Genomic DNA, 21,648 nt, shown 5'->3' with positions numbered 1-21,648 from the left:
TCACGACATTAATACAGTTAATACACAAAAATAGAATATGTTGCAGGCTGCAATCAATATTTTCAGTTCATTTCACCCGCAGGGGTGGAGCAGTCAGGAAAATTACATATAAAGTGCTTGGTCTTTTCAATACTTCTTGCGTTGTTCAATAGACAGTAATGTTTGAGGTCTCTAAAGCTCCCTTTTAAAGAAGTTCCGTGGAGTTTTATTCTCACTTGAGTTCAGGGGCCCACCTTTAAACTTCATTTACTCCTTCCCGGGATGTGGACGTTGCTGGTCATGCCGGCATTCATTATCCATCCGTATTTGGCACTGAACTGAGAAGGCAAGAGTCAAATATTCTCCATTAAGGAGCTCACCTCCCCCCCCCCCCCAACGTCAAACCTAATCTTTGTGGGGTCAACATTCAGCACCGGGTTGGCATCCACTGGGCGAGATGGGATAAATCGCCCGCTAAAAGCCCAATTTAATTTTCCAACACCATGTGGTAAATTGCCTGTACTACCCCCTTTTTACCAGGGCCATTTTGACCTGCAAAGCACCCGCCGGTCGCCAGGAGCCGCTATGAAGAAGCGGCTGAAGTTTTGAGCCCCCAGGGAGAGGTGAGAAGGGTGCCGAGATGGTGATCTGGCTCCCAGTATGCGCCTCCCAGCAAGATAAGTGTGGGCTGAAATCGGAGAAAGCGCTGGTCCCGGGGTAGCAGCGACCAGTTTAATTGGAAAACGAATTCTAGTCTTATTTGGAGGCGCCTGTTCTGTTCCATGCCCACTGGAACAAGCTGGACCTTGCGCTCTATCAAGTCTGAACTAAAATGCTGATCCTTTCCTCGTCACCCAACGGGAGGGATCGTTCAGAAGGTCTTCCCCGGTATTATCGGGGAGTGAGGCAACAGACCCAATTCCAAGGCCATTATTACCCCCGATAATGTCAGGAGAGAGAAGCGGGCACTGAGGCCGCAGTGTACCGAGAGGACATCGGTTTAGACATCACTCGGTGACCTGGAATGAAAGGAAGAGTTGGACTGGAAGCAACCACAAAACAAAAGCCACGTTGCTTTCTGGATCTCCTGATTTTTGAAAGCATAAATGATGGGGTTGATCATGGAATTGTAGGTGGCAGGGAGGAGGGTGGCGTAGGTGTACACTACCGGATAACCCTGATCCCCAACCAGGCAGTAAATGGCGAACGGTAGCCAGCTTGTCCCAAAGGTGCCCACAATGATGGCGAGCGTGGAAACACTTTTCTTTGTGGTCATCGAGTAAGATGTCCCAAAGAAGTGTTGTTGAAGGGCAATTTGGTGGGCGTGACGACACACTATTTTGCATATTTTAATATAAAGGTGCAACATGATAGCAAAGTTCAAAAGGAACGAGATTGATAGGACAGTTAAGTTGCTCTTGGTCAAAGGCTTCACGATGCTGCAGGTAGATGCGTCACTCAGACAGTTCCATCCCAGAATAGGAAGAAGGCCCAGGCAGATAGAAACGCCCCAGGCCACCACCAGCATGGTGTGAATGTAAGCAATGGTTCTTTCTGAGTAGTAGGTTAACGCGTTATACAGAGAAAGGTAGCGGTCGATGGTTATGGCTAGCAGACTGTTTACAGAAGCCGAGAAGGAGCCAACCAAGAACCCCACGGTGATCAGATTGATGGTCTCCGAGCGAATCAAGTAATGAAAAAAGAAATTCATGACCAATCCAAGACCCGCTAGGAGGTCCGCCGTCGCTAAGCTCCCGATCAGTAAAAACATGGGCGTTCGTAAAGCTGGACTGTGGAATATGATGGCCACCACCAGTGCGTTTTCACAGGCGATGATCGTCCCCGAAATACACAGCATGACATCCCAAGGGTCCACCGACTGCCTCGGCATCTGCGACTGCAAGTCGAGGGAAGAGTTGTTGTCCAGGGCATCCAGCCAGCTGGAGAGATTGACGGTTTCATTCACAGATGCGACCTCACCCATCGCTCCACCGTTCCTATATCCCTGAAATGCAAGAAGTCAGATCAGCCGGGCCAAGCAACAGACTTGAGCAAAATGCAAACAAATCTTGATGCGGTGGGTGGGTGGGTGGGGGCGGGGCGTTGGCAGGGAGGTGAGGGTGAACCGAGTTTGGTTGTGAGCAGGGGTATACTCGATTAATGTCCGAACGAGAGGATTGAGCGATTCAGTAAAGAAAACACACACACACACAAAAGAAGCAAATAGAAACAAGTTTTTTTTAAATTGCAATTTTAGTAGCAGAATAAAACCTGACAGATTGCAAATGATGCGTTTAAACAATTGGAAAATAGAGCGAAGAGAATAATAAACAGAAGGAGACTGCGCTGTCCGTGGTGCTGAAACACACATTGTTTATGGTTTCGCCTGGCGAGAACGCAGTGCTATTAAGACTGCCTATATCTAATGCCTCGACTCCGCGTATACACTACCCTCGCAGAACTGAACGCTGAACAGATGATTAGTATTCACATACTCGCCTCTCCCGGTTGGGGATCAGAGCAGCCCTGTACTTTTCCACTTACCCGTCACAGCTGGGTAACAGGTCAGGGCATTCGTGCCGTTCCTCCTTTCCTCTTCGGATGAATCTGTCCCCTCGCTGGACACGGGTGAAAGAGGCGGAAGGGCTCGCTAGCTGGCGAAACATGCAGCCGGAGGCCAAGAGATGTGGGAAGGAGTTTGTGAGACGGAGGCAGAGAGAGAGAGAGAGACAGGGGGACAGACTGCTGGGGTTGGAACTGATGGCAGCTTCGCTCCTGCCCTGACGTCAGCCGTGCTTGGCAGTCACGGGGCTCCCACTACCAATATCAAGGCTTTCTCAATGGGGCCACCAAATAGCACAGCGAGCACCAAGCGGTCACATTGGAGAGGAGGCGGCACACCAACCATGCGCCCTATCATCTCCTTGCAATTATATCTCATCAATTATTCTACAGGTAATAAAATACATTTCAATTCAGAGGAGATTTAAACTCAATTTTGTTGCTCCCTCAATTATACATAATCAGATACCCAATGGCCATGGGAGTTTAAAGATCCCAGTCTCCCTGTATTTATTGCATTTGCAACACCACCCCCGATCAAATACCACAGCCCTTTACTTGATCTTAAATGTTCCGATGTAAACTGTAATGCAATTCCAAATCTGAGGTTGCGAAGTTACTGTGTGTTATGACCTGGCTGATACGGGTTTAATTTCACAGCAACAACTTACCCTTGTCCATTTATTCCAAGAGGTAACGCGGATTTGCAAGTCGGTGTTGTCTTTCTCAGACGAAAACCAGCCACACATTGGTGATGATGTGCGAAGCGAAAATGAACACAAATGTTGATGTGGCCCAGTAATCACACCGACGGAGGAAAATGTTAATTAAAGTCAACCTAGTCAGTGAGGGAAAGGAGCGATCAGGTCCGAAAAACGCCAAGTCTGGGTAATTAATCTTGTTAAACGTAACCACCGAAATTTCAGAGTCCAGACAGTGGCATTATAGCATTTAACACATCGAAACAGTTGCGGAAAAAAATACAAATTAATCGCATACCTAAAATGGTGGTGGGGAGGGGGTGGGGGGTTTGCTGGTGGACTTTGAGAGATGCAAAAAAAGCACACTTTCAAAAAGGGGTCTGTTGTCAAGATTTCAACAGTTGTCATGCCGCCAATACTGACCAGAGATTGCTGGTCAACGGCACTTTCCGAGCCGCGGACAGGCTGGCCCTGCCGCGGCGCTTGTACCTATTGCATCCCTGTCACCGTTTCAGTTCCATTGAGATAAAAGCATCATGATAAAAGATAACGCGATTCTAGGCAGACCAGTGAGACAGATGGAACACATCATCACTTCGGGGGCCAGACCGGTTCTGTCCCGACCGAAACTCCAGCTCAGATCAACTCCCCTTCACGTGCTGGGAGGGGGTGGGTGGGATCATTCGATTGGGTGCTCATGGGAACTCATCGGCTCTCAGCACCAAACCACTTGACAAAGGTGACCAAATGGATTGGAAAAGATTAAATGTACCTTTGAAAAGGCAAAAGGGAACATCAAAAGAAGTATTATGAACTTCAATCCCCACACCTCATGGAACCAGCTACAAATGTCTCCAGCCCGCTCTGTGCTGTCTTGCTAAGAGTATTGGGTGGGGGTTAGAAGAACTGTTAACTTTACCGTTCTCAATTCATACTGCAAATATTCAGAATCCATTATATAAGAGGATCCCCAACTGTAATGATTGTAGGATCTCGATTTAAATGGATTTGTGTTCACTGGTGGATCCCGCATTCCGACCTTGTAATACGAAAATGTTGCGTGCATAGTGAGTTTTAATGTATTTAAGTGACCAAGTGTTGAGGTGCAGATATCAGCAAGATCCGTTGAAGAGTCCCTCCATCGCTGGTGTGGTCAGGAACTGAGGGGAGCACGCGAGAGGTGCGCAATTGCTTAAATCCCACTCTGCTTGGTGTATGGTAGTTAGATAGGAGTTCTCATGCAAGAACATAATAGAAGCCCACTCTGCCATTTAATTTCTCCATATCTTTTGCTTCCCCTTGTACTTAGAAAAACAAGAAGCACAATGTCAAATACAATGTGCAGACGTGTTTTGTCAAAAAGACACAATAGATGTGATCAAATCACACCTTTCTTCTAAAGCAGCGAGCTGAAGTAAATCCGGTTCGACGCCAAAGGCTCACAACCAGAAGAGAAAGATTTGCAGTGAAGCTTAGACCGTTCCGGGAAGCTTCGATGTTCTGCTTCCCGGTTATTTCTTGCGAGGAGAATGAATGGTCCACGAGGATTAGCGGCGGCTAAAGGCCAATGTATGGCTCCTCATTGCAATGGGGTTTAAGTAAAATATCTGCTCACGAGTTCTTATTAAACGAACCCAGCCCTTGCAGACAGTTCTGTTGCTCTGGATTCAATGGGGCTCGGGGCAAGTGAGCAGGAACTAAAAGAAACGATGTACAGGGAAACAGAAACCCGAGGGTTAGGGAGAGGGATCGAGATAAGAGCCTAACGGTTCGTAAAAGAAAAGGCAGGTTAATAATGGAGAAGTTTGGTGCACGAAGTCACAGTTTTAGTCTAAAGTTCAAATTGTTGGAAGAGTTCATTTGAAGTGCAACAGGTGTTGCCAGAGCATCAGATGTTGACACTGTAATCATTTAAAGAATTCCGAAGACATCTTGCAACCTTGTGAAAGGATCTATCAACATTATTTGGTAAGATTGGATCTCTCAGCAGGGAACCCGGTTGCTGTTTATTTTGTTACAACAAAGATTTCATGTCAGCAAATTCAGACGGGATAGAAAATATTTTGCTGGTGGGGATTTCGTAGAGCTCAGGATATGTTGGGCAGCACAGAGGGGGCAGGGATATTCTCTAGGTTGGCAGAATCATCTTTGTCTCCTCGGAAATCCTCCTCGGCTTTAAGTGAATCAGTGCCGAGAGACCCCTGGGGCAACTTTTTGCAAAGGAAGACTTGTCGTCGGCATGAAAACAGGCTTTTCGGCCCACCGTCCGCGCTGACCATTAGCACCCATTTAAGTCCTAGATCAATCCCACTTTATACTCCCCACATTCTCATCAACTCTTCTTCCGAGCCTAGGACTCACTAGGGACGATTTTACAGTGGTCAATTAACCTAATTACCAACCTTTGGGAGGAAATTGGAGCACCGCGGGGCAAACCCACACAGTCACAAAATGAACGTGCGAACTCCACACAGATAGCACCAGAGGTCGGGATCGAACCCGGTCACTGGTGCCGTGAGGCAGCGGCTTTACCAGCTGCGCCACCTTGGCAACATAGCAGATTAACCTCCATATCCTCACAGATTATTACATTTATCCAGAGATCCTCCTTCTATTTTCCTTAAGGGATTTATTTTCTTAATTACTTGCGCCGAAGACGTGGTTGATGGTGACCGTCAATCATCGGCAGCCCGAGATGCTGTTAGGTGATGATGCGGGGGCGGATAGTGGTCGGGACGGGAGCTCAGGTCGATTAAGGAAACGCGACAACGTATCGCCAATAGATTCATTATAAAGATTTATCCCACTTGCCTGCTGGGATAAATACCAAAACACAGTGGAGAGAAAGATTTGCAGTGAAGCTCAGACCGTTCCGGGAAGCTTCAATGTTCTACTTCCCGGTTATTTCTCGAGAGGAGAATGAATGGTTAACAAGTGACAGCGGAAGCAGGAGGCCAATGCATGGCTTCTCATTGCAATGGGGTTTAAATAAAATACTTGCTGACGATTACGCGAACCCGGTCTCTGAAGACTGTTCTGCTGCTCTCGATTTACACACTCTCTCCTTCCTTCTACAGGTCGTGTTTCTTCCATTGACATTAAGCCGCCGGGTTCGTTCTCTGGTTTTCTTGTTCTTGATGTTTTGTTGCGTTTGAAAAATTCTTTTTAATATATTCCGGTAATTTCTCGCAGCGCCAGTACAGGTTGGGTTAGTCTCCAGCTAATAAGGGCTGTGTTACACGGCAGCCTCATTCCGTCAGTGGCCTTAAGATGTTCGGGGTCCTCAGTTGTTGCCGATGCTGGTCAACGGCGCTAAACTCCCATGTGAAGCCTCTGCGGGCTCAAGACACTCAGCACAGCCCAGTCTGAGGACCACATTTTAAGAGGATAATTCGCACACGTGGGTTTTGTCTCCCAGATTGGTTTTCTGTCATACACAGAGTGTGGGCTTTGCAGGCAAGGCCAATATTTAGCCCATCCCCTAACCACCCCCGAGAAGGTGGCGGCGAACCGCTGTATTCCACGTGGTCAAGGAATCCTCAAATTGTTCTGGGTAGGGAGTTTCAGAATTTGGACCTAGTAAGGATTAAGCAAAGAATAGATATTTCCAAGTCATGGAGAACTTGAAGGTGTTGATGCTGTCGCCTGGCTGATACCCCAGTTCTTCTAGGTCAAGGATTGGGAGAAGCTTGGCAAGTTACTGCAATGCTGCTTGTACATGGTACACAATGCACCCAGGTACACTAGTGTTGGATGGAGTGAAGGGTAACGGTGGTGGCTGGGGCGCCAAACACGGATACTGTTTTTGGAGACACAAGAGACTGCAGATGCTGGAATCTGGAGCAACAAACAAAATGCTGGAGAAACGTCGGCAGATCCTGATCCACAGATCCTGCCTGGCCCGTTGAGTTCCTGTAGCAATTGCCTTTTTGTTTTAGAGATCCTGCGTTCTCCTAATTGGTACGCAGTCTCTCAAGTCTTCTTCAATTGCTATTATTCATGTCACTAGAGCGTATTTCTCATGTGCCTTATAAATATTAGTAAGACTTTAGGAGTCAGGAACGAATAGTCTGTTGCTTGGGACCAATTTTTGTAGCAACAGTATTTATGTGCCTGACAAAATTAATGATATTCCCCAGGAAACTAATAGTGTGGGATTTATAAAGCCATTGAACAGCGAGGGAAGATGGTTAGATTCAAACTTGATGACCGTGATGGTTGCTTATCACTTGTGTGCCGTTAATGTTAATTGCCACACATCAGCACAATTCTAATGTTGTCTGGGTATTTCTGTATATGGGCAGAGATTGCTTCGTTATTTGAGGAGCAAATTGATCTGGGCAATGTATTCCATGAAGCGGATGATGATGATGCACTTTGGGCGGTGCACCTGCCAAAGAACTCCAGCAGTGATGTTCTGGAGACACATCCTCTCTTGTATTAGGTTTGACTCCCTCAGTGAAGGGTCCAAATCCATTTTACTAGGTCTCCTTAGTGCTACCGTTAGTCAATTGCTGCATTGATATTCAGGGTAATCACTCTGCTCTTACCTCTAGAATTCAGTTCTTTTGTCCAAAACAAAACTGTATGGACCAAAACTGTAATGACATCTGGAACTACTATCCCAACACATCCTAAACGTACATCGGTGAGCAAGCTATTGGCAGGTGGCATGGTAGCACTGTTGGAGGCATGTCCTGTCACTTTGTTGATGATTGGCAGTAGGATGATGGGATGGTAATTGGCTAGATTGGATTTGTCCTACTTTATGTTTACAAGATATACTGGGCATTTTTCCAAATTGCTGGGTAATGTCAATGTTGTAATTGTACTGTAGCAGTTTGGCAAGAGGTGTTGGAACCACCATTTGCAGCGTGCAGCTGGGATTATTTTAGATTCCAAAGTCTCTTCTATATCAAGTGTTCTCACCAATTCTTGCATAATTTTTGAATTTACTAATCGTACTTCCTATTCACATCCAAACCATAATGCATATAACAAACAACAAGGGTCTTAGAACTGATAATTGTGGTACACCACTGGTCACATGCTTCCAATTACAAGAACACACTGTCTCTTATCATTAACCCAATTACAGATCTGATTTACCAAATTGCCTTGGATCCCATCTGCTCTAACCTTTTGGACCATTGGGAGCTTGTCAAAGGCTTTAATGAAGTTTTGATGACTGTTATCAACTGCACTATCCTATCAAAATATATAGCCACCTCTTTGAAAGATGTAATCAAAATAATCAAACAGGATCTTCCCTTAACAAGGACATGCTGATTATCCTCATCTACTGAACAGTAGAGCAGTCTTGAAGGGCCATATGACCTGGATGTCCAGGAATCTGACCCAGTAATGAGCAAGGAATAATGTTAGCATGGAATGGGACTTGCAATGGTATTTTGAAGCCCTGTCAGTAGTTTAAATCTTGGGTTTGAGAAGTGCCATCAAATCACAAGACAAAGGAACAGAAGGAGGCCATTCGGCCCATCAAGTCTGCTCCACGAGCTACACTAAAAACTATTCCTATCTAACCCCAATTTCCGGCCTTGTCTCTGTATCCCTTGATACCTTGACTAATTAGATACCTATCTATCTTCTCCTTAAACGCCCCTAATGATTGGGCCTCCACAGCTGTACGTGGCAAAGAATTCCATAATTTCACTACCCTCTGGCTGAAGAAATTTCTCCTCATTTCTGTTTTAAACTGGTACCATCTAATTCTAAGATTGTGCACTTTCATCCTGGACTCGCCCAAGGGAAACAGCTTAGCCACATCTACTCTGTCCAGTCTTTTCAACATTTTAAATATTTCTATGAGGTCCCCTCTCATTCTTCTGTACTCCAGTGAGTACAGTCCAAGAGCTGACAAACACTCATTGTATGTAAGCCCTTTCATTCTGGGAATCATCCTCGTAAATCTCCTCTGAACCCTCGTTGGTACATCCTTCCTAAGATATGGGGCCCAAAACTGCACACAGTATTCCAAATGAGGCCTCACCAGTGCTCCATAGAGCCTCATCAACACTTCCCTACTTTTATACACTATACCTCTTGAAATGAATGCCAACATAGCATTCGCTTTCTTTGCCGCTGATCTGACCTGGTGGTTAACCTTTAGGGTATCCTGCATGAGTACCCCCAAGTCCCTTTGCACTTCTGTACTTTGAATTTTCTCCCCATCTAGAGTGTACAACGGCACATTTCTCAACATTGAATCTCATCTGCCATTTCTTTGCCCATTCTCCTAAACTATCTAAGTCTTTCTGCAACCTTCCTGTTTCTTCAATACTCCCTACTCCTCCACCTATCTTGGTGTCATCTGCAAACTTAGCCATGAAAACATTTACTTCATAATCCAAATCATTAATGTACAAAGTAAAAAGAAGTGACCCCAGCACTGACCCCTGCGGAACAGCACTAGTAACCGCTAGCCAACCAGAACAGGATCCTTTTATTCCCACCCTTTGCTTTCTGCCTACCAGCCAATGCTCCACCCATTCTAATATCCTACCTGTAATTCCATGAGCTCTCACCTTATTAATCAGCCTCTTGTGCGGCACCTTGTCAAAGGCCTTTTGAAAGTCTAAATACACAACATCCACAACCTGTCCCTTATCCACCCTACCTGAGATTTCCTCAAAAAACTCCAATAGGTTAGTCAGGCAGGATCTTCCCTTCACGAAGCCATGCTGACTTGGACCTATCTTGCCTTACACCTCTAGGTATTCCATAACCTCATCCTTGAGGATTGATTCCAATATCTTTCCCACCACCGATGTCAGACTAATAGGTCTGTAATTTCCTTTATGCTGCCTCCCACCTTTCTTATACAGCGGAATTACATTTGTGACCCTCCAGTCCTCCGGAACCATGCCGGAGTCTATCAATTCCTGGAAAATTATCACCAATGCCTCCGCAATCTCTAAAGCAACCTCCTTCAGAACCCAGGGGTGCACCTCATCTGGTCCGGGAGACTTATCTGTCTTTAGTCCATTTAGCTTCCTTAGCACCTTCTCTCTATGCTTTCACTAGTTGAAGCAAAACATTTAAAAATGCTGGAGGAGGGAGGTTCAGGTTCATAGATGGGGTATGAGTTTTGTAGTGGATGGTGCCAAGTTTCTTAAAAGTTATTGGAGGTGCTTTATTGCAGTCAAGTATAGAGTATTCCATCAAAGTCTTGATATGTATTGTATTGGGGAGGATTCTTTGTGGGAGTCCCAACCTCTTAGCTGCTCTTATAGACGCAATATACAGTGGCTGCTCCATTTAGGACTCTGGTTAATGGATATCCCAGGATAGCATTGGTACGGGATCTGGAAAAGAATTATGATGGGAGAATACTGCTTAATTTACATGATTAACTATTTACCTGATTAATAGTCTGAAAACATGAATTAAAATCTTGGCACAGAATCTGGGGAATTTAAATTTAGTGAATTAAATAAAATAGATTAAAAAGTGTTTCACTATTGGTTATCCTGATGATGTCCATTGAGCAGAAGCCTAATTGGGCCAGTTGTATCAACACTGCAGCTACAAGAGTAAATCAGAGATTGGCAATCCTTAAGTGACTCAGAAGACAATAGAAGTAGGAGTAGGTTACCTGGCCCTTCAAGCTGCCCCTGTATTCAATATGATCTTCCTGAGGCCTCAACTCCTCTACTGTACTATTACCAATAGCCATGACTTCCCTGATCTTTTAAAAACCTATCCTTCTCCTTTTTCAATACCTCCACTGATCTAGCCTCCAGAAATGTCCAGGGTAGAGAATTCCTGAGATTCTCCACCCTCTGCTAGAAGAAGCTCCTGAGCATCTTGGGTTTAAATGATAATTCCCCCATCTTGTAACTGTCTTCCCTATTGCTTGAGACTCTCTCATGTCGCAACATCTCAGTATGAACCATGTCAGGCCCCCTTCAGATCTTATATGTTTCAATAAGATTATCTTCCATTCTTCTAAATGTCAAAGAATACAGATCCAATTTCTTCAGCATTCATGGTAAGGCAACCTTCTTATCCCAAAAATTAGCCTAGTGAATCTCTTTTGGACTGCCTCCAATGCTAATATATAATTTACATAAGGGGAACCAGAATTTTACATGGTACTCCAGGTGTGGCCTCAATAACAACTTGCATAATTGAAACCATATATCTCTATTTCTAAACTCCAACCGACCCCCTTACAATAAAAGTCAATATGCCATTTCTCTTCCTAAGTACTTGCTGCACTTACATGCTAACTTGTTGTGATTTATGCAGAAGAACATCTAGGTCCCTCTGCACCTCACCTATTTGCATTTGATCTCCATTTATATGATAGCCTGCCCTTTGATTTCCCCTCATCGATTTGCATGGCCTCACAATTTCCTATATTAAACTCCATTTGTCAACTTTTCACACACACACTTAGCCTATCAATATTCTGTCTCAGGGTCCAAACATCTTCAATACAACAAGTCCTCCCACCTATTTTCATTCATCAGCAAACTTGGAGACCTTACTTCAAGCTAATAATATAGATATTAAATAATGAAGGACCAAGAATGGATCCTTGGGGCAGTCCATTTGTCACATCCTTCCAGCCTGACAAATACCGAATTATTCTGCCTCTCTGCCTTCTTTGTAATAACCAGTCTTCCATGCATCTTAACATACGTCCCCAATTCCATGGGCTGTTATTTTTGCACCAACCTTTTTATTTGGCATTTTATCAAATACCTTCTGGAAATCCAAATACACCACATCTATGTTTCCCTCTATTGACTCTGCTTGTTATATCCTCAGAGGACTTCACCAGAATTTGTCAACTGTGATTTTCCTTTCATGAGACTATGGTGTGATTGCACTTCTCTAAATGACTAGCTATTTCTTCCATGATTATAGATTCCAACATCTTGCTGAAAACAGGTGTTAAGCTAACTGGCTTGGTTTCCTGCTTTAGCCTCCCTTCTTGAAAAAGGGAGCTTCATTTGTAGCCTTCCAATCAATTTGCAGTACTCTCCTAGAACTTAGTGAGTTTTGAAAAAAAATGTCAATTTATAGCTCTACTATCTCTGCAGCCACTTCCTATAAAACCCTTGGATGGCTATCGAGTCCTGGCAACTTCTCTGCCTTTAGTCCCATTAATTTTTCCAATACCATGATGCTCGTGAAAGGCATTGTTACAAGTTCTTTCATGCTATTGGGAAATTTGCACTGTCTTCCACCATGAGGACAATGCACATTATTGATTTAAATTATCCGCCATTTCCTTGTTTTCCCCATTATTAATTCCCCAGTCTCACTCTCCTGGGTCCCACACTAATCTAGCCAGCCTCTTTCTTTTTACATATCACAGACTGTCTTGCTTTTTGTCTTGATATCACCAGTTTTCCCTAAATTGAATTTCCCCCTTGATAGCATTTTAATCTCTTTCTGCTGGTTCCTGAAAAATGCCATCCTCTGGAGTATCACTAGCTTTAGACACTTTGCATGCCCTAATCTTTGATTTAATATTTCCTTGACCTTCTTTATTAACCACAGATGATTTATTTTTCCTCATTGAGTCCCTCTTTCTGATTGGGATAAGTTTCTACTGAGTGCTATGAAATAGCTGCTTAAATATCTGCCATTGCTCATCCACTGACCTTTCTATTACTGTTAGCTGATTGATTGTTGCTCCAGGTTCCAGCCTCTGCAGTCTCTTGCGTGTTTTTTAGCATTTCTTCCTAGTCCACTCCAGACAACTCGATCTTCATACCTTTGTAATTGACCTTATTTAAGTTAGGGACAGTTGTTTTGGACCTGAGGTGTTCACCCTCAAACTGTATCTGAAATTCTACCATGTTGTGATCACTAGTCCCTACAGAATCCTTAACTACCAAATCTCTTCTTAATCTTATCTCATTACACATGATACAATCTAAAATAGTCTTTTCCTGGGTAGGTTCTATAACACATTGCACTATGAAACAATTCCTGTTACACTCTACGAATTCCCCTTCCATGGTATCCCGCCAGTTTGATTGGTCCAATCAATATGCAGATTAAAATCACCCATGATAATTGCACTTCCCTTTTGCATGTATTTGTTATTTCCCCATTTATGCTTTGACCTCTTTCCCTGACTCACTGATGTATTTCCACCCGCTATAAAGCATGTTAAGATTTCAGTGGAATACTCTATACTTGCCTGGGTGAATGCAGCTCTAATAACTTAAAGAAATTTGGCACAGCACAAGGGTTTATACTCAGTTTCTTATATCTTATTAATATACTGCCCATTGACAACATCATCACACAACTTAGTTGAGGTTCTGCATGTTTATTCTGGCACCCCACCCCAACTCTTTCTCCACTACAACAACTACTGAATTGGTTCTACTTCCTGCACTCGTGTGGCACTCACCAATTTCATCACCTTTGCCACCAACTTCCACCCTGCCCTTAAATTCACCTGGACTCTCTTTGACATCTTTCTTTTCTGAATCTCTCTGTCTCTATCTTATACGTATTTACTATAAACCCACCAACTCCCACAGCTACCCTGACTCTATCTCCTTTCACCCTGCCTCCTGTAAGCCATCCCCTTTTCTCAGTTTCTCTGTCTCCTGGTTCACTCATCCCTACCCACCCACTCCTTTCCATTCCCTGGCACTTTCCCCTGCAACTGTAGGAGGTGCAACACTTGTCTCTTTACCTCCTCCCTCATCACCATTCTGAACAGGTGTGGCAGAGATTCACATCACCTCCTCCAACCTGGTCTATTGCATTTGGTGCTTCTGATGTGGCCTCCTCTACATTGGAGAGACCAAGCATACACTAAACAACCGTTTTTCAGAGCACCTACGCTCTGTCCACAATGGCTATCTTGAATGGTTGTATGTCATTTCAATTCCCCTTCCCATTGCCACCCTGACCTGTCTATCCTCAGCCTTCTCCACTGTCAGGGCGAGGCCTAATGCAAACTAGAAGAATAGTACCTCATACTCTGCTTGCGTAGCTTACAACCCAATGGTATGAACACTGAATTTTCCAATTTCAGGTAACCCACACCTCATGTCCTTTTCCCAGTCCCCCCACTGCCCCCAGTTTCTCTCTCCCTTTATTCACCTTTTCCATTCCACCCTTCCCCACCTGGCTCCATCTGCCCATCATTTTCTCTCACCTGGTTCCACCTATCACCTATCCCAGCTCCTGTCCCATACCTCCCCTATATACTGGCCGTCCTTTTTTCTCTTTTCTCTCCCACCCACCCCCTCCAGTCTTAACGCAGGGTCGCTGCCCAAAATGTCGACACGCCTTTTGCCTCCGCAGGCTATTGACTTGAACTCATCTGAAAGTTCATTACCCATGCCCTAACTCACATCATCTCATTTGCCATTAGCTTCCTGCATTCTTAACCTGCATAGACTCCCAATATTTTAATGCCCTAATTTAGTACTTTGATGCCCTAATTTTGTATTTCTCAATCTTTATTTCAAATAGGTCCAATACCCTAGCCCTCTCTAGCTCTTTTTTTCCACTGTACTTGTCTTTGATAGCACTGCATTTCTCCAATTCCGGCCTGTTACACAATTTTAATTGTTCCTTTATTTTCAGCTATGCCTTTAGCTGTCTAGGCATTAAGGTCTGTAATCTCCTCCTTAAACCTCTCCACCTCTCTTTTTAAGTAGTTCTTTAGAACTCCTCACTTTGAGTACTTGTCCTAATTTCTTCTCTGGGTTTAATGGGCTCCTTCTGTTCAATATCATTTCAGCATTCTGTGTAGGTCCCATGAAGGACTTAGAACATTTTACCGAGTTGGATACATTATATAAATGTATATATTTGTTAGTTCTTGGTTGCAGTGAAATATATTTCTCCCAGACTCTATTGATCATTGTTTTGCATGTTCCCTACTGCCATTCCAGTTCTTTGTTTGAAATAAAATAAGGAGGGATTTAGGTCTGGACACTGACTTCCAGATTTGGAGGGAATGTGCCTCATGTGTCATGGATCCAAAGAGTGAAAGTCAACTTCTACTCGAGTCTGTACCAGTTTCTACTAATGGTCTTCTATGCTTTTGCTTTTCTTTCAAACAAAGGATTAAAAAGAAACAAAACTCTTAAGCTTGAAACAATGTACAGGGTGCATTATCACCCAAAATTAGATATTGTGCCACGTAGGATCGAGGAATGAAAACACTAAATGAGGCTATTCCACCCAAGAGGAAACCAAGGCAGGAGTTGAACTCAAACCATATTGGGATCATGACAAATGAGCAATATCTCTCCAACCAGGAAACCTGTGAAATTCCCAAATTAGGTCTGCTTAAAGACATAATTCCCACAAACTGACCACACCCATTGTGTTTCCAGGAATCTCTTGATGGACTACTTTTAAGTATGTTCCTCCATTCCTCATGCAGGAAATAAAGGTTGATTGACAATACATTCTGAGTTAAACATCAAAGGGATCTTTACAATTTTAATTTGTAAAGGAAAAAAATAAAATTTGGAATTATCGTTAATCATTGACTACTAAGAGCTAATTCAGAATAAGATAATGACAATTTGTTTGCCTCAGTTATTGTGTTAGATTCTCAGGAACTATTGCTTTAGTCATTGGTTAAATTGCAAACTGACTTGTTTCCTGAAGGGACGTTTAAAAAAATGAGCTTGGTGAAATGAATTTATTTATAGAAGTTACTAACTCATTAATACAATTACAGAAGTAATAAAGTTGCATTTTCACTGGCAATGACATTTATCAGATTGAGGAAATTATGTCAATTAGAGATGATTCTTAATTATTGAAATATTGGTTATCTTTAGTTTTGATGAATGATCCAGGCTAAAAAATAATTTAAAATGATTTGTCAGTCAATGAAATGTGTAGGGAAGCTTGCTAATGGTATTGGAATAATTATTAAAATCCTGGAGGTGTCTGGAGCAGATACAGACCCCAACATATGTAGTCATGAGGATCTGGGAGAGTTGATCTGGGATGTATTATGTACAAGAGTCTTGGACTTTGGGATGGACCCTTGCTTCGTTTCAATAATGCAACGTTTGAATTCGGAGTTGAATGTACTTGTGAGTTCAGCTCCATTCAGTACTTCCAACACAAAGGGCGATCTGCAGACTGATAGATGGCAGACACCAATTCAGCACCTATGTTCCTGTGTGCTAAGGAAATCAATATTGATTTTGTGTAATCCATGATCCCGATTAGGAAATTACTGCCAAAATTCCTTAGAGCAGTGCTCCATGTTCAACCATCTTCAGATAATTTATCAACGACTTTCCCTTCATTGTAAGATCAGAAATGGTGGTATTCGCTGATGAATATTCAGTGTTTAATTTGTAACAGATAATAAAACATATTTCATTCATGCATGCATAAAGATGTGGATGATGTTCTGCCATAAGCCAATTAAGTTGGAAAGTAACATTTTCATTACATGTACCAATAGACATCTCCAATAGAGTGATAAATGATTGGCATGCCTTGACATTCAATATGGCTTTGCTGGCTCTCCTACAACCAAGGCCTGGCAAAGCACAATTAAATAAAAACTTAACTAGATCAGGTACATAAAACTGTGGCCATAACAGCAGATCAAAGGCTGTGTTTTCTATGGTAAGTGACTCACCTCCCAAGTCTATCAGCCTTGTTATGAGTCACAAATGTTCTGGAATACTCCCCACTTGCCTAAAAGTGTGCAGCTTCAAAAACCCTTATGAAGTTAGACACCATCCTTGACAAAGCAACCCACTTGACTTGCATCCCATCTACCAATCTTACACATTTGCTCCTTCTATCCATAGTGCACATTAGCTGCAGTTGGTAGTATTTAAAAGTATAGTGGAGCATCTTGCCAAGGTTTCTTCTGCAGTACCAATCATACCTGTGGCTTCTACTGCCCCGAAGGGCAGTAAGTACATGGTAGCACTATGACCAAAAAATTTCTGAAGTCACAGCCATTCTGATTTGGGAATGTAACACTGTTCATTTATAGTCACTTTTTGGGGTTTCCTTCATCTTACAGCACTGTGGGAGTTTCTTCACAATGAATGCAGTGGTTAAGGAAGACAGCTTACCAACTTTTTCAGGGCATTTGATGGGTAATGAATGGTGGCATAGACAAGAACATTTATATCACCTGTATTAGTAAAATAATCCCAAAGTATCTCAAGGTTCCCCAACACTGCTACATTTCACTTACTAAACTTACTGCCCAGGCAATTTGGACCAGATTTGTTTCTAAACACGTGCAATGATCCAAACTGCTTAATTGCATTATAGTGGTCATCAGTGTGGAAACTGGTCAATACTAAAACACTGGGGTGGTTGGAAGATGTCAATAACCTAAAGAAGATCAATTCAGATACATTGACATGAACAGAACAAAGCAAATGTTAGTAGGAGATGAGGAAAAACAATTATGCAAACTGAAATTTGGAGGAATGAACATATCACTTTATAAATATTTTCTGGGAGAACATGTAGAACATTTGAAACACTGGAAGGTAGAGCTATTGGATGAGGCTAAAGTAGTGAGATTGGTTTTGGATTATTCGTGGAAGGATTTCATATACTGTAGTCCCAGTGAGGTGAATGGCTTTCTTCTAGACCACATATTTCTTTGGATCTTTTGGAATTGATTTGGAATAACACATATAAGGAACAGGAGCAGCAGACCTTCCAACTCCGTCTGCTCAAACATTCAATGATATCATGGATGCTCTGATCTTCGGTTTCAACTGTTTTACTGCTCAGTTCCCAGAGCCTTCAATCATGTTGTAGTCCACAATTCCATTTTAGGCTTGCAAATCCTTAATTCTTCAGCCTTCACAATTCTCTGGGATAGAAAATTCCCTAGATTAACAATTCTCTGAGAGAAGGATTACCTCCTCATCTGTTTAAGTTGTTGTCTAGAATATGCCCCCTAGTTTAGAGTCCTCCACTGGGAAAAACATTTTCATAGCAGCCACCCTGATAAAGCTCTTTCATAATATTTTATGTCACAGTGAGATAAACTCTTAATTTTTTAAGCTCCACAGAATGGAGTCAATGTACACAATTTTTCCACAAGACAAACCCCTCTTCCAAAGAATCAGTCTAGTCAATCATTCAAAAGAACAATAAGTTGTGGGCAGTTTTGAGCAAAGTAGCTAAAATTGTGGATAACCAGAGACCCTTTATCCAGCAAGGGTTCTTGATACTTTAATGTTACCTGGTAACATGTTTTAAAGTGCCTTTGTCTGGCTCATTCAGCTCATCCAAGAATTAAAGTTTCCATCTTTTTACTGTAACACACCTGATCTTAGTTCCCAGGTGCTTAGCTCACAAACAATGTTTAAAATTAGACTCTGAATTAACGTGCTGCTGAACTGACTGCTTGCCGACTCATACAGGGACCACCTGAGCTTATAAATTTAACAGGGAAAATTTCACTCTTGCTGTCAGCAGTAAACATGCAGTCAGGGACTGGCCAACTGTTTCTCACCATAACTTTGAGTTTTATTGATTTCAATGAAGATAAAACTCAAATGTGGTTTAAATTGAGTAAAACATTCTAAAGATTCAGTTACTCCTTGGGCATTTAAGTCCAGACAAATTGAATTTGATTAATAATTAGGCTATTAGTCTACCTTTGATCAGCAGTGAAGTGTTAAGACCACGCTGTCAAAGCAATAGTTTCCAATAACTTGTTCACTGATTTTCAGTTTGAGCTCTGCCAAGACCATGTGGTTTCATTACAACATTATGCCAAACATGGAAAAAAGATTTGAATTCAGGAGGTAAGAGTAACCTCCCTGAACATCATAACAACATTTGATCGTAAATATCAAAAGAGGCCTAATAAAACTGAAGTTATTGTATATTGGTGGGAAAAATTCTCCACTGTCTGGAGTTATATCTATCACAAAAGACTGATGAAAGTCAACTTTCTCAGCCCCAGTGCTTGTCTGCAGGAGTTCTGAGGCCCAATCCACTTCTTCATATTCATCAATGACTTGCCACTATTGGAAGTGGGGATGTTTGCTAATGGTTGCTGTATTCTTTACCATTTGCAACTATTCTGAAAGAGGCCCATGCTTACATATACACGCTGTCCCTGGGTAATGAGCAGGTTCTGTTTTCACAGAAGTCCATAGTTGATTTTGTCCGCAAGTTGGGAAGTACACAAAAATCACTCGATATGGTAACTATACTTCTGCAGTATTATAATGAATGGCATCAAAAACACATAAGACTGATAAGAAAGAACAATAACTACAAGTGGAGAGAGAGAGGAAACTAGTTCTGCCTTTTGTTGGAAGGAACGCATGTACATATGTCACAGACTTTTGAATTTTATTATGGGAGCTCGTTTGTATGGTGTCCATCAGTCAGGAGTTTGTAACCTCGGACTGACTATAATGGGATCTGGACAACATTCAGCCATGGGCTGACATATCAGTAGCATTGACACCACTGTAATTCCAAACAATATTGCTACAAATGGTGCAAAATTTATAAATGGTAATATACTCTGTCTATAAGCGCAAGTATCTGGCATATCCTGCACTGTGTAACTTACCTTGTATCTCCCCAAAGTATTTCCACCATTTACAATTAATTAGAGTCAGTGGAGACATTTGCTAACTTTAGAGACATTGGATATAGCTTGTACTAATTTCCAAAAATAAACTTCATGGCAGGTTTCAAGGATTTAATCAGGATTTTCTACACTGAAAGCATATTGCCTGTTGGGAATAATAGTTGTTCGGCTGATCAAGTGGGAAGTTATTGTTAGGTTGGGCAAGTAAACAAAACACCATATTGACAATTAATTTTAAAACTGGCAAGGAAAGTTACATTTATGATACAAATCATTATCAATATTTATATGATGTGAAATGATGAATTATTTTACTTCTAATTAGATTATTGCTTCAGTACCTTCAGCAACTGCTTTGTATCACTGAAAATTGATATACAGTTGCTCCTTTTACGACTTCAGGACAATGCAGGACAAAGCAAGAATTACATCAAATTACACAAAGACATTAATACATTCTTATTTTCCAATATTGGTTTTCCTAATTTCTTGCTAAAATTGAATAGGTTATACCAATATAAATTAATTCTGTCAAATATCTTTCTATAATTTCTATAATTATCCCAATTTGGTATTTTATGCACATTTAGAACTTGTTTTTGTTTACAAAGTTTGTTTTAACCTACAATCTATAACTTTAAACACTTAACAAATTACACAGCCACAGAGCAGCAAGAACAAGCCGGTAAGACCAGTGATCCTTACATTAGTGATGGGAAAGTTACTGGAAGGGATTCTGAGGGACAGGATTTATTTGCATTTGGAAAGGCAAGGACTGATTAGGGATAGCCAGCATGGCTTTGTTCATCTGAGATAATGTCTCACAAATTTGATTGGGTTTTTTGAGGAGGTGACAAGGCGGTGGATGTTGACTACATGGACTTTAGCAAGGTCTTTGCCAATGTAAAAGCATGGTAGGCTGGCCCAGAGGGTTAGAATACATGGGATCCAGGATGAGATAGCAAATTGGATACAAAATTGGCTTGGTGGTAGGAGGCAAAGGGTGATAGTGGAGGACTGACTTATAGATTGAAGACCTATAACAAAAAGGTGTGCCGTAGGAATCGGTGCTAGGTCCTTCATTGTTCTTCATACGTACTAATAATTTGCAAGAGAACATAGTTTGCATTATTAGTAAGCTTGCAGATGACACAAAATTGGTGGTATAGTGGACAGTGAAGAAGGTTGTCGAAGGTTACAGCAGAATCTAGGTCAACTGGGAAAGTGGGCAATGGGAAAAGGACAGGTGAAATTTAACTCAGAGAAATGCAAAGTGACGCATTTTGGGAAGTAATTGGTTTATTACTGTCACATGTACTGAGATACAGTAAAAAAAACCTGTTTTGCATGCCATCCAGACAGATCATTCCAAAGAGTTAAACCAGGCCAGGACATGCACAGTGCATGGCAGGGCCCTGGGGAGTATTGTACAACAGAGGCCTAGGGGTGCAAGTACACAAGTTCCCTGTAAGTAGCAATGCAGGTAAACAGAGTGGTGAAGGAGGCGTATGGTATGCTTGCTTTCATCTGCTGAGGCCTGGAGTATAGGAGTTGGGATGTCATACAATTGTTGGTCAGGCTGTAGTTGGAGTATCATGTAATGTTCTGGTTGCCTCACTATAAGAAGGATGTGATTAAGCTAAAGAGGGTGAAGAAAAGATTCACAGGAACATTGCCTGGACTGGAGGATTTGAATTGTAAGGAGAGATTGGGTAGCTTGTGATTGTTTTCCCTGGAGCAGAGGTGGCTAAGGGGTCACCTTATAGAAGTTTATAAAATTATGAGGGGCAAATAGTCAGTCGTTCTTCTTGGGTGAGTCTAAAG

At 42.3% G+C, this 21,648-nt stretch overlaps 1 protein-coding gene across 1 annotated transcript; it reads right to left on the bottom strand.

The window, feature by feature from the left end:
* Positions 1–979: 979 nt before the first annotated feature.
* LOC127575512 (G-protein coupled receptor 6) lies at positions 980–1,963 on the bottom strand. The gene has a single exon (XM_052025446.1). It carries the CDS (start codon positions 1,961–1,963, stop codon positions 980–982), a length of 984 nt encoding a protein of 327 aa, XP_051881406.1.
* Between the last annotated feature and the right edge of the window lie 19,685 nt (positions 1,964–21,648).

This window comes from Pristis pectinata, chromosome 10, assembly GCF_009764475.1.
Source record: "Pristis pectinata isolate sPriPec2 chromosome 10, sPriPec2.1.pri, whole genome shotgun sequence".
Taxonomy (NCBI): domain Eukaryota; kingdom Metazoa; phylum Chordata; class Chondrichthyes; order Rhinopristiformes; family Pristidae; genus Pristis; species Pristis pectinata.
Note: the sequence above shows the minus strand (reverse complement) of the source record. Positions and strands in the feature narration are given on the sequence as shown.